Here is a 13,820-nt window from a genome sequence, read left to right as displayed (position 1 = left end):
CCATGTATGACAGATTATGGTCAAATGATCTTAATGCTCAGGCTACTCTGCCGGCCAAGTCTGTTGCCTTTATGTTTTCAAAATAATGGCTTGATATCAGATGAGCAAATACTCTAAACGCTGAAAACTGAGGCACAAGCGTTATTGGCAAACCTATCAACCTCACATCAACATTCCCCTCAGTCGGTTTGGCTCAAAGACAAATCCAGTACTCGTAGTCGGCACTGACAATGGATAAGGAACCAAGAAACAAATGTATGACATTAGGTCCAAACTTTATTCCGTACATTTTAAACCAAGAATGTTCATTTTCATTTTTTTGCACGCCTAAAACTCTACTTGTTTTGTATACAAGAGTCTAAGAAAAACAACTGCACAACACCACAAGGTTGACAGAGAAAGTCCGTTTTGCCGCCCACTCGAAAAAGTGTCCTTCTTTTCTGTCCGGGGCTGGTCCAGTTTTTGACTTGGAAGTCTTTTCATAATTCCATCATTTTCTATAAACATGTGTTAATCCAAGTGTCTCTCGTATCACCAGTATCGTCCGCTCCGTCCGGGTTCATAAGGGTGCTGTGTGCTGCTTTGCATAGATAGCAGATGATCCTTCTAGGCCCCCTTACAACACCCTCCAGTCAAACACCCATTGGCCAGGCTTGTCTGTTTCCATGATATCCAACAGGGACGTGATCCCCCATGTTTCATTTCATTTCATTTTTCTAGAAATGGTTAAAAAGACTAATAAATGTACACGGTCATTTTGCAGCGAAGAAATATCAACAGGTTATTTACATCAGTTTTCTTTACAGAGACTGAACAAAGACCTCATAATATATATTTATCTGCATATCTCAAAGGCAAAACAATTGAACAAAACAAAAATCCGTAATGTAACTTTGTACATTTTCATCATTGAGGATATCCTGGTACCATGAGGTTAAATTACTGAAAGTTGAAATGAAATCCAGTCTTTACAGTGGGTCATAATGGATATGTCTCACAATCAACTGGGATAAATATTGTAAAAGGCGTAATGCACAAAATACATACAATTCATAGAAATGATATCTATACATGGAACAAGGATAGGAAATGTACAAACTCATTTCAGGACCTCTCTTTTCGCACAAAGCTGAAAAAAGGTATTTGATTAATATATTAATAATTATCAAATATTTAAGCCGGATATAAACATACACATATTTATGTTCTCTTTACCGACATTGTTCGACCTCCAGTCCGTTAAAAATAAAGTCATGGCATGTGCTTAATCAGCCTTACACACCTTTACTTTGTACAATCATACCTTTTCCCTTAGGGAGGTTTGCTCTCTCCTGGTGAAGAGCAGTGCATTTTGTTCACTATCGGAGTTCAGATTAGGGGGCTGAAAGACTTTCTAAGAAGCTACCGGGCCTCTACCTCTTTGGGGTTGCGAGACGGGGAGTAGTCCCGGGGGTCCTGGGTGGAGGTGAGGGGGGTAGTCCTCCTAGGTGAGACTGGCCTGGCACTACCAGCTGGCACAAGAGGTGGAGGTGCGCTTAAAGCGGCTGTAGGGGGTGTCCTGTTCATGGGGCCGTTGTGTCCCGTGGAGGGGCTGAGTCTAGGGTAGGGCATGCCGCCTAGGTGGGGCATAAAAGGGGCCATGTGGGGTAGATGGCCCTCCATGGGGGACTGGTGCAACTGATGGAGGCGCGCTCTGTCCAGCTCCTCCCTCAGATGGATGCGCTCTCGCTCCTCCACCTGCTGCCTCATCCTCTCGTGCTCTCGCCGTACCTCCAACAGGTGCTCGTGGTGGGAGTAGTCGTGCGCCTCCCTCTCGCGGTATGCTCGCTCCTGCTCGTACATGCTGGGGAAGCGGTGTCCCTGCTCCGCCCTGAGCTGGAAGTCCATGCGCCGCTGCAGGTCCAGGCTGCGGTACGCCTCTCGGAGCGGGTCCCATGGGAAGGACTGGTGCGGGAGGCGTTCCCTTCCCGCCATAGGGCTCACACCCATAAAGGGAGCCATACGAGCCCGATCTAGCACATTAAGGCTGCCCATCTGAGGCATGCCCCCCATTGAGAGAGGCAGCGAGTGAGCCATGGGGACGCCGTGCATGCCTTGAACTGGAATGTCACTGCCTCGATGTAAGGGGAGAGGGGCCTGGTGGGATAACGGCGGGTGGTGGTGGTGAGGGTTCATAGACTGGCCCATTTGAGGAGGAAGAGTTTGCGGTTGTGGTTGAGGTGCAGGCTCAGAACTCACCACCACGACCTCCTGCTCCTCCTTCCTCTCCTCCTTAATCTTCATGTCATTTTTCACCTTGTGGAGGAGCTCTATCGGGGGCTCCTTCCTGTCGCTGTCCTTGAGCGTAGGCGGGGGCCCACCTGCCATCTTCATGCCCTGCTCGTTGATCACCGCCTTTGAGTAAGGGGACGGAGATCGTTGAGTGGGTTTGATGGAGTCCTCTGAAGATCTCCTCTCCAGCATTTCCTTGCCCGGCGAGCGGCTCTCCTTCACCTTCACGTCGCCCTGCGAGGAAGACTCTCTGTGGCGCTCCAGCAGCTCCTTCTCCGCCTCACGGACCCGGTCCACGCTGCCGCTGTGATGTCGACCCGAGTCACAGGAGTTCTGGCTGTTGGAGCGGATCAGGTTGCTGATCTGGTAGCTGACCGGCGCCGAGGCCGGAGACGAACGGTTGGAGTGGCGATTACGGTCCACAGAATCCCTGCAAGGACATCATGTATTTAGGCAAGGCAAGGCAAGTTTATTTATATAGCAACTTTCAACACAAGGCAATTCAAAGTGCTTTACAAAAATGAAAGACATTAAGAGCATAAAGAAACATATTATAAAATGGCATTTAAAAACACTCATTTAAAAGCAAAGATAATAAAACACGAATAACACAGGTATTGTACATGAATAAAAGTTACAGTGCAGTGTGAGATGAATATATCAATTAAAAGCAGCGGCAAAAAGAAAAGTCTTCAGCCTGGATTTAAAAGTAGTAAGATACTTTTCCAAAAATGATTTATCGGTTATTATCCTTAAAAACATCTAGGTGACGATGCTCTTGTCTCCCTCTGATAATGTGTACTGTCTTAACTCTATGTTTGGTAGATTTCCACAAATTCCCATCAAATGTATTTTTGACAATTTCTCTCAGAGCTGCTTGTTACCCGTTTTTGTTTTGGATACATCAATTTCATTTATTTCATTTTCCAGGGATACGACTAAAAAAACTGAAGGATTGGCCATATTGTGCTCATTTTCAGGTTCACATTTGTATTTTGTGCCTCTACAGTGACATGTTTACTTCCTTTATGGTTCAAAAAGTGCTTTATTTTCCTTATACTACCTGTGCAGAACATTCATTTATAAAATAGCTTGTTTAGATGCTATTGCAAGCTGAAAATGGATCTGTATGATGCCATGTCCTCGTTATATTAAAGGGGACCTATCATGCAAAATGCACTTTTGTACGTCTTTTATACATGAATATGTGTCCCCGGTGTTCCAGGGAACTCACCAAGTGTCAGAAAACACAACCCTCTCTATTTTCCTCCATACCCAAATCTCTAAAAAAGGGGCTGCAACGGATCTGATAAAAACTGATCCAGATTTGAACACTGTCCTGACGTCAGGACGGTGGCGCTACGGCTATTGGGCCAACTCCACCAATCAGGAGGAGACAGCCACGGCCATTGCTGTTCGAAAGCGCTGGAGACGCTGTAGTACATATGCCAGGCCTGTAGGTGGTGCTGTTCTCACAGAATCTGCCCTTACAAACACAGAGCTAAAAAATGTCAAATTGAGCGAAATGAGGCATGGCTAAAATGCATGATCTGTTTGGTATTTTGAAAAAAAAAAAGTATAAATATGCCTTATATAGGTATGGTCCTACACTATATTATTCAAATATAGCATGATAGGTCCACTTTAAGTATTTATTATAATGAGGCTTAGTTATGTTTCTGGAAATATTCACACTTGTTGTCCCTTACATTTGTGTGTGATTGATTTACCTTCTTCACTTAATGCTTAAAAACAAAAGTGACATTTAGTGTAGCGTCAAATGGCAGAAAAACTGTAAAGTAATGGCATTTTGGCAGATCTGAAATAATAATCTAAAAGCCTCCAAACAAAACCACAAGTACATTTACGTCGGCCTCAAACTCACCTGTCTTTATCCTTCTCCTCTTTCCCGACAGACGAGTCTCTCTTCTCACGTTCCCTCTCCCTTTCTCTCTCTCTCTCCCGTTCCCTCTCCCTCTCTCTCTCGTGGCTGTTGGCCGAGTTGCTCCTCTCTGCATCGGCACTTTTGGGCCACTGTGGCGGGGTGGGGAAAGATGGCGGTGTGCGTCGAAGTCTGTTCCAGGTGTCGTGGTGGGGGCTGCCGAACGTGGGCATTCCTCCTGGCCCCTCTTTAGTGCCAAACATGTTGTTGGACCCTGGAGAGATAAAGGGGTGGGGGGGGGAGGGGGGGGGGGGGGTGAGACAGGCGTGGGACCCACTGTAAGTTAATTGGGCACAAAACCTTCTTGAGGACACATAAGATGAGAAAGACTCAACAACAAAAGCGGCTTTTGTCTTTGTCTCTGGAGGTTCTCTCACTGAATCTGTTTGAAAGAGTTAGAGGTTAATGGCTCCCCCCACCAGAGAAAAAAAAAACCTACTCATTTGGACTAAAGGGCTTCCCCCCCTCGCCTCCCTTTCTTTCTTTTTTTTTTTGCACTGGATGAACAGGGGAGACTCACTTGCCCATTGGAGTTGAGAGGCTGTGAGAAGCCAAGGGAGACCTTAGCATTCCACAGCATGTCTATTCCAATCACATCCATTTTCACAACAGGCTTTGGCACACAAATAGGAGGGATGAAGAGAAAGAGAGAAAGCCATAGAGAGAATGATGCAGGGGGGGGGGGGGGGGATAAAGCCCTCCATGGTGGTTGCAGAAGGGGCTTGTCAAATAATTAATAGATGAATTGCCACCAAACAGCGGCCCTGAGAGAGCCTGTTGGCAGCAGCGCCGCCAGATTAAAGCCAGACTGTTGGGGACGTGGTTGGTGGATGAAGTGGAGGAGGTTTTTTGGGCCTCCCTGAGCTAGGGACTGTTTTGACACAGAAACTAGAGCTAAGTGTTTTTATTTCCTCCCCTCCTGGCTCTCCCTGTGGTCTAACGCTAGCCCTGCACTGCTCTGTTCTGTTACCGGCCACAGGGGCCAGATTGAAAGGGGTTGGAGGCGGAGAGGGGGCCAGCGCTTACCAGGCGAGGGGTTGCCTAATCCTCCGAAGGCACTGGTTGAAAGGTTGCCGAGGCCGCCATAGGAACTGGAGCGACTGAAAGGATCTGTAAAATGCCAAACAGGGATTAGCAAAAATGGGGGGGGGGGGGGGGGGGGGGGGGGGGGGGGCTGGCTGGCGGTGCTCGATCCGACACCAGCCCATTCCACTCGGCTTTTCTCTTACAAGCGAGCTGTGATTTTTTTTTGCGCTGCCACCCTAGCTCTCTGACTGATAAACCTGCAGTGGCCAGGTCGCTGGAAGCTGGATTCACTAACTGGAGAGGAGACCCTGATGAACACTGCCTGATGGGGGACATTTCTACTTAAGAGTTGTTGCTCTGTGCTGAAAATAGACAATAGTGAGTAGGACAAGGGGAATTAGACGCTGTTAGAATTAGACTAGACAGACCACAATGGTTTAATTGGGAAAAAAAAGTGTTGTTTGGCTCCAATGTCGCAGACTACAGCCTGTAAAATTTAGAAGAATACCACAAACATTTTACCCTGAGAAGTTCATCAACTGATAATTTGCAGCCCCATTTTAATACAGTGAAAAATCCATCAGGAAAATGCAGGATTTACCAACAGATTAGGGTTTAAGGATTTTGAGCTCGGGGGTTTGTTAATGTATTAGAAAAGACAACAATTAAGAAGTCTCCGCTGCCTCACACATGAATTCCCCACGCAGGAACATTTTGTTCGCTAAATCTTCCTCCTTAGTGCACCAAGTATTCATAAGCACAAAATGGATTGTCTCGAGGGCTCATTCCATGAAATCAACTTGCCTCTCTGAAGGCGTCAGATGGAATGGAGGAAAATAAACGAATGCATAAAAAAAAAAATGAAATGGACAAATGAATCCAATATCATCTACCCTCAAATTACTTTGCAAGCATATAGAGTAAAGAAAACAACATATACTGTATGCTGCTGCACTGCATAGGGGAGACTATCGCTAACTAAGTATTTTTAATGACACCAGACAGTTATTTAAGACTGTGTTATGAATCATATGTATGAATGTATGCCATTGCCGTGATCTTTAAGAAATGCTGCAACGGACTGACTAAATAGGCCAAATGGATTCCATATAACCCTTAAATTATAAAATCTAGAAATACCTATGCTTCAAATTACACCCTGTGATGTGTTTTAATCAATGTTGTAAAAGAGAGAAAGTGAATGGGTGACAAAGAGACAAAGAGAAGGAGGGGATACATGTATACAAAATAAATAAATGTGGGGTTACTTACACTTACCTGCCAAATGGCTAGGAGGCAGGAAGCCGCTGGGGTGGGGGACATGGCCGTAAGGAGAGGGGGGCGGGGTGGCCTGGGCCTATCAGAAAAGAGAGGGTATAACAGTGTTATTATTATTATTATCCAGTTATACATTCTCTAAGTGGACATGCAGAGAGAACATGCAAGTATTCTTCTACAGAAACTACTCTGCCCCCGGTGATTAGCCAGGGCTAAAAATGTAAATGTGAGTATATATTAACACATATTTTCTGCATCCGAAACTTGTTGAATATACATTTAAGCTAGAGGATGCTGCCATTGAGCAAATTAGCTATTGATATTTAGCTCTTTAGCTCTCACGTGAGTCTATAGCTGCTTATTGGGGTCATTTCTTGACTGTGCAACAAGATGGCCTCTTTCACGAAACACTGTTACCATCGCACATATTCCATGAATTGTTAATGAAAGAACCAATTACAGCAGTGCCTCTGACACACCACTGCATAATTACCAGTCAAAGGCTGTTTCGCCTCTCTGTTGCCCTCCAACGCAGGGCAAATCAGTCAATTACCTCACTGAGAGTCATCCATATTCATAGACATATCTGACTCCCTTTACTGGCAAAACATTTGCTACAAAAGCACTATAATTAAGTGAACATTACATGAGAGGAGGGAGAGAAAAAAAAACCCTGATGCCAGTTCATTACAGTGGTGACGGAATAATTGCAGCTAAAAACGCTAATTTACATAAAGACAAAAATGGCACTGGAAGGGATTCGGAAAGGGATCATTTGAGTGTTTTGAATAATTTGTGTTGTCACCATGCATTGGAAAGTCCTTACTGACCTGAGGAAGAGAAGAGGGGTCGTGCCAGGTCGTGAGGGTATGGAAACCCTGGGAAGACTCCAGGAGCTGGGGGGCGACTGAACAGGTCCAACTTCCCATTCATGTCAAGTTTGTGAGGATCCAGCTGCATTTGCTGTAGTCAAGAGAGAAGCAGAGTGAGACAAAGAAAGGAAATTAGGTGTCTAGACAGTACCAAACGTTTCCAGAGGCAGGATTTATTCTCAGCTACATTTAGTGAGAGACCAGAGGAAGACAGATACATCAACAATGGCTCCATGTCTAAAATTGTAGCTAACAGTGTTATACAAATATATGTATTGATTAGAAAAACTATATCATTGTTTACGGGGGTTCAAAGCCCAATAATGGCCGACACCATTGGCATAAGCAGAGGATCTCCATGGCGAGGCCACACCATCCTCCACACAAATATTTTTGTCTGTGTCCAAATCATCAATACAATTACATAAGGAGTGGTGCAGGATTGAGTCCTAAAACACGGAAATGAGTTAGCATTTATTACTTCCTGTTCCCTCGTCTCAAAGTCAATGTGTTCTTGTTAAATTCCTGAAATAATATCTGTGGCAAACACTACCTTAAGAGCGTTTCATGTTTGCTTCTACAACATAACATATGTCAGTAAATACCCCACTGGTGGATTTAAAACAGTGGTTGTTAATGTGTCTAAATGAGACTCCTAAATGTCATCAAGCAGAAAGTTAGCTTCCTTTAGCTTAGCTTTGGTGATAAGTAGACATGCGACTAGGATGTTGTTCTTTTATAGCTTAACTTGAACTTTTTACTTCTGGCCATTTGATTTGACTGAAGCTTTATACATGTCTTAAAAACAGCGGTTGCTAACAAGTGGCAAAATGAGACAATTACAACTCATCATGCGGAGAGTTAGCCGCCTTTAACTTAGCGGTGTTGATTTGAAGTGTGATGTAGTTCCTTTATAGCCTTAATTTAGCTTTTTACTTATAGAGATTGCAATTATGCTTACATGCTATTAAGTGGTGTTAAGGTGCAGAAATGATCCTGCTGAACAAAATGTGGAAGTATCATAAACCAACCCAGTCTCACGGCATTTCGTGTTATTAGTCACGAAATTAATTTAATCTATTGATTCGTGTTCACCAACACGATTTTCACATTTTTTTCGTGTCACACAGAACGATTTTAAATGCAATGTATTTCTATTGGTAGTATGTTTCGTGCCTGCAACACGTCTTTTTGTCCGGTCGGGTCTTGGAAGACCAGAAGCTGTGTGGTTCATAAAACATTTTCTTACTCAATATCTTACCCTAAGCCTAACCCTATCCCTTTTATTTTAAATTGTATAATGTGTGAGTTTTTTTGCCGTCAGTGAGGAAAAGAAATGGCTCAGAGCCTCAGAATACTGAACTCTGTATTTTATGTCATCTTTTTTTCCTTCTAATTTGTTATTATTTGGTGCAGGCACGAAACATACTACCAATATAAATACATTGCTTCTAAAATCGTTCTGTGTCAGAATATTGAAATCTGTATTTTTTTAAATGTGCTTTTCCTTCTAATTTGTTATTATTTACATTGCTTTTAAAATCGTTCTGTGTGACACGAAAGAAATGGCGAAATCGTGTTGGTGAACACGAATCAATAGATTAATTTCGTGACTATAACACGAAATGCCGTGAGACTGTGTTGCATAAACGTGTGTTTGCCACAGATCTTATTTACTGCAATATTGTGAATTTTTATGTAAAAATCGCATTGTTCTTTGTACGAGGGAGCTCTTAAGATGCTAACTTCCGTGTCGGCCTCCACAAATAAGTAATCACTGCACCACTCTAATCATATACTGATTATGTGCTATAAATGTAGTGGCTTTTGATCGGCCTATTTCTATTTAAATGCATTGAGCCATGCAGAAAGCCTTTAATTCTGCTAAGAATTAATGAAGAAAGATTTGTTATCATTATTAACCTTAACAGCATTTTTGTATCCGTCATTTTTCGCAACCAAGATGGTCTTTCTGAATCTTTTAACACCATTATAGATTATCTTACAGGTAACAATCCAACTATGACATGACAAGCCTCACTTATTCCTTTACCCAATACACTGTTTCTGGTTTTACATGACAGCAGGATTCCTGAAAGACATCGTTATCCGTGTCACGCACCTTCATTTTCTGCTGGTGGTGGTAGATCTGCCATGCGATCTGGACATGCACTGCGCACCACTTGCCAGGTTTCTAAAAATTTAGAGAGAAACTGAGGTTAGCCTGCTGGCTTTGATATAAGGAGCTAAAAATGGATTCTGGCATTGAGATTTTCTGGCCAAACTACAAAGTGGGAACTCGTCAGAATTTTTCAACCAGGCAACGGATTAAGAAAAATCTAACCCTGACTTTAGCCCAATGAGACCTCAAAGCTACCCTTAAATTCAGCCAAAACCATGAACTTCCTTGATCAGGAGTGTTTGAAGAATTTGCAGTTTTAGACTTTGTGGCCTGGCCAGAGAGATGAAACATTTTTTACAAAAGATGGACAAGACAACCACTTACCCTGACGGATGTCCTGTATGGATCTGATATCTGTATGGACAAATGGACAATCAATAACGTAAACAACAGGATATGCAGTTCTGCAGGCTTAAAGAATCAACAGTGTTTAGATTCTTCATTTAATACTGAGTCTTTCTTTGTGTCCATAGATATGCATGAGGAAAAGTACCGTGTCTCAACAAGATGTTTGTGCAAATCCATGCATCCACATCTCTTTGAGACACATACAGGAAAAGACACAGATGTGTTTCAGGATGCTATCGATGCTTACCCGTGGATCCTTCTGAAGGAGTGTGTGAGGTACTGCTCCAGGACGTCCCCCAACGTCAATTGGATTAGATGACTGACGGAAAGAGAGACAAAAGGAAACAGAAACATGGTTAGATGTACGGTAAGAAACTCAACATTTACAGATCAGACACCTTAAAGAAAAACAGGATATTTATTCCAAGGTGTTCACATATAATGTCATTTCATAATCTATTTTTTAAGACTTTTTTTGGAGGGTTTGAGAATGAAGCTTTGAATGTCTGTCGCCATAGTTCCTCTTTTTGTATTAACCTTGATGATTGCAGTGGAAATTAATTTGTTCAACCACTGAAGCCTCTGAAAATATTCAGGAGATAAAAACTAATTGTGAACTTAGAAAAGGATTACCTCTATTTTTTATGAATACATTTTGATTTATTGGAAATGTTTGAATCACATGAGAGGGAAACAGTTTTACGCATCTATTTATATACTAGTGTTATGCTAATTGCATTATTGTAGCCTCACTGTTATCTGTTACACATTAATGTATGCATTGTAGTCAACAAATGGTTCGGCTTATTGACAGCTAATGTACTCGCTGTTTATAGCTTGTATCTTCACGGTTGATTGCCCTTATTGTGAGGGGCTTTGGATAAAAACGTCAGCTTAATGAAATATAATATACTGTAATGAATAGACGTGCTGTGCAGCCTTTGAAGGATCATTTAGAGAACGAATGTCAGCATTATAAAACGAAGCTTTGAACTATATTCTGCACGGATACACAGTACAAACAAATCAAGATTGATACGCGTTGCATGGAAACACGAGAAACTGAAAACACTATAAGACACTTTAGCTATAGTGGTGCTAGCATCCCTGTAACCCTATATCCTCCTACAGTACAGCTCACTGATCCTCAGCGACTGCTTCTGCATGGCTGATGTCAGTAGATAAAACTGAGATGATGCTGCAGGCGCTGAGCCGCGTCAGAGAAACACATCTCCCCCATCTCTAAGTCTTTGGAGTGCCTAGATCAGCCTTATTAATCCATCCCGACACGTCATGGAGAAGAAGATCCTGCAGGGTGACCCCCCCCCCCCCACTAACAAACACAGATCCCAAGCGCTCCCTCCCTAGCTACTCTCCAGGAATACTTAGCAGGGGCTTTGGACACATAAGACTGTTCCAAGAACCATCTGGAGGGGCCTTCCACAAAAGGGCCCCCTCCACGACAGAGCCCCCTGGGAATCGGGCCAGCGGATTTAGGCCAGCTTTGATTGGTGGCTTACACCGGGTCACAGCCGCTGGGCATCTGCCAGACAGACTCCTCACACCCCTCCTCACCCCTTCCCCTCCCCTCACATCCTACACTGCCTCTGCATATTCTCCGCTTCACTCTCCTAAACATCACTTTCTCATCTCTGGCCTGGCCTGTCTTAGATCAGTTCAGGTCCAGTCAGGTCTGACAGAGTATTATAGACAGGTTTGTGGATTTAAATGGGATGGGGTGAGATTTATTACAATCTTGTTCACATCTTTGGTGTACGAAGCTCTGCTGCTTCTGTCAACCAAAGACAGAAAACAGAAGGTAGTTTTTTTTATTGGAGAGAAACTCACTTTGGGATTCTAGCTTTCACAGACCATTTACAAAAACCTTTATAACACACGACAGGAAAGGGAAAACCCCAAAAGCTAAATAGGGCCTTTTATTTTAAACGCATTACTTCATTGTCTTATCTGTGCTTTTAGATAACGAAAACATAACTATTTCTCATAACTACATTATTTCTCACGTCTCACAGGAGGGGTCATAAGTAATGTTTTCTGTTCTATACCAGACCCATTTTGTAAATGTATCATCCCAGACATGAAATTGGTCGTTACTATGGTCATTTTGTTCCTTTACGCATAAAATGCATATCCTCCGCATTTTTCATTTGAACTCAAAACTACTCCAGCTAGTCTCTGGTTGCTAAATTCGTTGCTCTAGTGAAAGTAAGTGCGTACAGCCACTCTTTACATGCAGTAGGACATTTAAAATGTGTTTCTATGCTGATAAAAGGGTGACTTTTCTCGAGTGCATGTCATTGTATGAAGCATTGAGTGGGTGTTTCAGTGGTGTACAGGCTGAGGGTGGGGGTGTGGGGCTGACCTTGGGCTGGAAGGCTCCTTGCAGCGAGCTGAAGGGTCCTGAGTGTGGGAGCAGCGGGGGCATGCCTGGCATGGTGGGGGGGTAGGAGGGAAGAACTGGGGAGGAAAGAGGAGGACGGGAGATACACAAAAAAAGACACAAAAAAAAATCAAACAGAGATACGTGTAGGACTCATATGCACACACATCACCAGAAACGCTCTCGGGCAACATTCAAATGTGTCAGATATTTGATTTGCCAAATGCAAATAACACATTTGAATAAGAATGACAAAAAGAAACTCACGTTTGAATGTCTGATGAATGGATTGTCCAGTTTGGGGGTGTATTTGTCGAACTGGAAGAAAAAAAGAGAGGAAAAAATTAGGAAATAAAATCCTTCATGTACGAGCCTTAAATAATAAGCTTTCATTACTTTCGCATTACAAAAACAAAACACATGATCAACATCTGTAGCTGGTTTGGATCCAGAATAATAAACCCTGGAGAAAAGCAGCTGGCTTGCACCGGTCATGGGTTTACTTAAACTGCATGGTCAGATAGGCAGTTAAATTACTAACAATACGAGCGCTTAAGCACACGGCCAAGATGAAGACAGCCTGCATGATTTTCCAATTGAGCGTACAGAGGTTAGGCGTGGAGGCCCGGCTTGTGGAATCAGACCATTTTAAAACCAGTTGTTTCTATTCACTGGAACATTTGTAGAAATGTGAATCTAATTGCTTTTGACTGCCAGGGCTTTTCTTTTTCTTTTCTTCGCAACGAGCCCCGATGGAATGGATGTGAGGGGAGCAGGTGGAGACATACAGCTTGTTTTAGGTGTTAGAAATCCAGATTCAGACTTAAAATGGAGGCCAAATATCTGTCCATAAAGTCATGGAAAGCAAAACTGTTTTGCGTCTGTCTTCTATGATTCAAGCTGAATCATGTAGATGACATTTGCAATGGTTCGAAGCTAATTCAGGACAGATCAGCACGAAACCGAGGAAGCTTTGACATGCTGAAATTGATTTGTGGAAACCTTAGAGCTAATGCCTACCAGAATTATCTAGAATTTGCCGTAGTATGAAAATATGTTCTGATCATGCCCTGAACACATGGGAATCTCGTCAGTAAGCTGAGAATGATTGGAGGGGGGGGGGGGGGGGGGAGAGCCTCATGTATGAATGGTTACTTTGTATGTCTGTTCTCAGGCCAATACTGGCTCTTTATTTTGTAACAGGCTAATTACAAGTGACACTAACTTATTCCTATTCCGCAAATACACAAACCATTTGCAGGTACTTTTTGCGAGTGTTTTCTCAAAGTTCTCTTGGCAGGAGCAGATGTTTTGGGTTTACATAAAGCAGGGAAATGTGTGGGTATGAATCGGTGTTTCTGTGTGTGCTTGTGCAGCGACACGGGTGGTTGAGGGGGGGGGGTTTTGGGTCAGGGGCCCTCCGGTAAAAGCAGGGCCATTCACATCTGCACACAAAATGGCTGCAGCGCGAGCCACGGCGGCCCTGTTTGTGGGCGATAA

At 43.3% G+C, this 13,820-nt stretch overlaps 1 protein-coding gene across 1 annotated transcript in view; it reads right to left on the bottom strand.

Annotated features, from left to right (window-relative positions):
* Positions 1 to 256: 256 nt before the first annotated feature.
* The window catches only part of fbrsl1 (fibrosin-like 1), a 349,747-nt gene continuing 336,183 nt past the window's right edge, over positions 257 to 13,820 (bottom strand). The window contains 11 exon segments of the mRNA XM_034150862.1: positions 257 to 2,701; positions 4,157 to 4,427; positions 5,240 to 5,323; positions 6,512 to 6,578; positions 6,580 to 6,596; positions 7,348 to 7,480; positions 9,512 to 9,583; positions 9,896 to 9,925; positions 10,167 to 10,238; positions 12,303 to 12,397; positions 12,584 to 12,638. Coding sequence (XP_034006753.1) covers positions 1,402 to 2,701; positions 4,157 to 4,427; positions 5,240 to 5,323; positions 6,512 to 6,578; positions 6,580 to 6,596; positions 7,348 to 7,480; positions 9,512 to 9,583; positions 9,896 to 9,925; positions 10,167 to 10,238; positions 12,303 to 12,397; positions 12,584 to 12,638 — 2,196 coding nt within the window. The 3' untranslated portion in view covers positions 257 to 1,401.

Source organism: Trematomus bernacchii, unplaced genomic scaffold (genome assembly GCF_902827165.1).
Source record: "Trematomus bernacchii unplaced genomic scaffold, fTreBer1.1, whole genome shotgun sequence".
NCBI lineage: Eukaryota > Metazoa > Chordata > Actinopteri > Perciformes > Nototheniidae > Trematomus > Trematomus bernacchii.
This window is presented reverse-complemented; position numbering and strand designations above follow the sequence as displayed.